Source organism: Gymnoscopelus microlampas (genome assembly GCF_963454915.1).
Source record: "Gymnoscopelus microlampas genome assembly, chromosome: 12".
NCBI lineage: Eukaryota > Metazoa > Chordata > Actinopteri > Myctophiformes > Myctophidae > Gymnoscopelus > Gymnoscopelus microlampas.
Genome location: NC_139949.1, coordinates 45,380,835 through 45,382,492, shown reverse-complemented (window position 1 = coordinate 45,382,492; position 1,658 = coordinate 45,380,835). Strand labels below are relative to the sequence as shown.

The window sequence follows — 1,658 nt, the reverse complement described above, 5'->3', positions numbered from 1 at the left end:
CTAAATGATGGATAGGAACCAAATGGACCCTTATGGGTCTGTAACTCTGAGAGTGTACAAATGGAACCAAATCTGCTCCAAAATCGTGGAAAATGTGTGCAAATCTTTGAATATATATATTTTCTTAAAGCGAACATTTGTTACTCAAATCTTTGTTTCTGGGGATTCTACAAATATCTTCTAAAACAGTAAAAACAAAAAATCCCCAGGGGTCCTTGAGGGGGTTCCAGGGGGTCCCCAGCTAAATGATGGATAGGAACCAAATGGACCCTTATGGGTCTGTAACTCTGAGAGTGTACAAATGGAACCAAATGGACCCTTACGGGTCTGTAACTCTGAGAGTGTACAAATGGAACCAAATCTGCTCCAAAATCGTGGAAAATTTGTGCAAATCTTTGAATATATATATTTTCTTAAAGCGAACATTTGTTACTCAAATCTTTGTTTCTGGGGATTCTACAAATATCTTCTAAAACAGTAAAAAAAAAAATCCCCATCTCCAAATGTTTTTTTCCAGGGACCCCCAGAAGTTGTACAAAACTCCCACAAAGGGGACAATAATAACAAAAAGAAATTGTAGTTCTGTCTCTCAGGCAGTGTCTCGCTGAACGGCCTCTCTTGTCTTTGGAGTCCCTCCACCAAACTGGACAACTTAGTTACTGTGTAAGAGAGCTAAAAATGAGCTGTTCTGTGCCAGTGTGTCTCGCCGCACGCGGTGGTGATGAAGGGAACGCGGGTCTCTTCGGTTGTCTTTCCTCTCCTGAAGCACCTGGCAGAAAGCAGAAAGCTCCTCATCTCTCTCGGGTGGAGATGAAACAATCCACACCGCCCGTCCATCTACGATGCCGTCCTCTTCATCTGGGCCTGCGTGCGCCCACACGGCCCTTTCTCCATCAGACTCCAGACATGCAGTCCTGGTGGTCATCAACTGTAAAACATAGAATAGCAATTAAATTATGTATTACATTACCATTATTACAGGAACACAGAATGTAAAACAAAAAAACATCTTACAAACAGTTCCATATAACTTACCCTCAATCTTCTCTGTCGGCTCTTCATTGAGGCATTCATCTTTTTCTTCTGGTCAGCATTCTCTGGTTGGTCCAGGCGATGGCTTCTTCTCAGAGACTCAAAGAGAGTCCTGCAAGCCGCTGAAATACAAGGAAAACACAATTAGGATCTATTTAGTTGTTTATCTACACAAACAACACAATTCCACATCTACACTGCTCTAAAAGAGAACCTACATGTGACTGCAATGTTTAACTGGCCCCAGTAAAAGTCTAAAAAGCAGTATATGTTAGTTGACTTGATTCCAGAGAAGCCAGTTTCAGAGTGCAGACTGCAGACTGTAGACACCTCCACCCCACCCCCGACCTGTTCAAAGCCTCCATCAAAACCTAGCATTTAAGCTTTTGAACTGTATGTGAAAGGCTAACACAATTACCTACTTAGATAAAATAAAACAAATCAATAAATATGTTGTAGCACATGTAAAAGTTTCAGCTAATAGCTTAGCTAGCATACTATAATAATTCAACCAAGACAAGCAGGAAGAATACCCAAACTGAGCAGCATAAAACAGCATGAAAATAAAGTTTAGCTTGTGTTTAGCTTGATGTAAACAAGCCATAGGCTTTTTGGGGTTTAAAATC

The 1,658-nt window shown here is 40.9% G+C and overlaps 1 protein-coding gene across 1 annotated transcript; it reads right to left on the bottom strand.

The window, feature by feature from the left end:
* Positions 1 to 216: 216 nt before the first annotated feature.
* On the bottom strand, positions 217 to 1,156 carry LOC311057821 (uncharacterized protein). Its single transcript, XM_084074919.1, has 2 exons — positions 1,036 to 1,156; positions 217 to 928 (listed from the first exon to the last, which is right to left on the bottom strand). The coding sequence occupies exons 1-2, from the start codon at positions 1,072 to 1,074 to the stop codon at positions 653 to 655; spliced, it is 315 nt and encodes a 104-aa protein (XP_083931045.1). The 5' UTR covers positions 1,075 to 1,156; the 3' UTR covers positions 217 to 652.
* Between the last annotated feature and the right edge of the window lie 502 nt (positions 1,157 to 1,658).

Bases quoted from the DNA above. Each gene is read 5' to 3' on its own strand.
- LOC311057821 (XM_084074919.1), bottom strand. From the start codon at position 1,074: ATGAATGCCTCAATGAAGAGCCGACAGAGAAGATTGAGG. The intron at 929-1,035 runs GTAAGTTATATG...TATGTTTTACAG, and splicing joins GCCGACAGAGAAGATTGAGG to TTGATGACCACCAGGACTGC.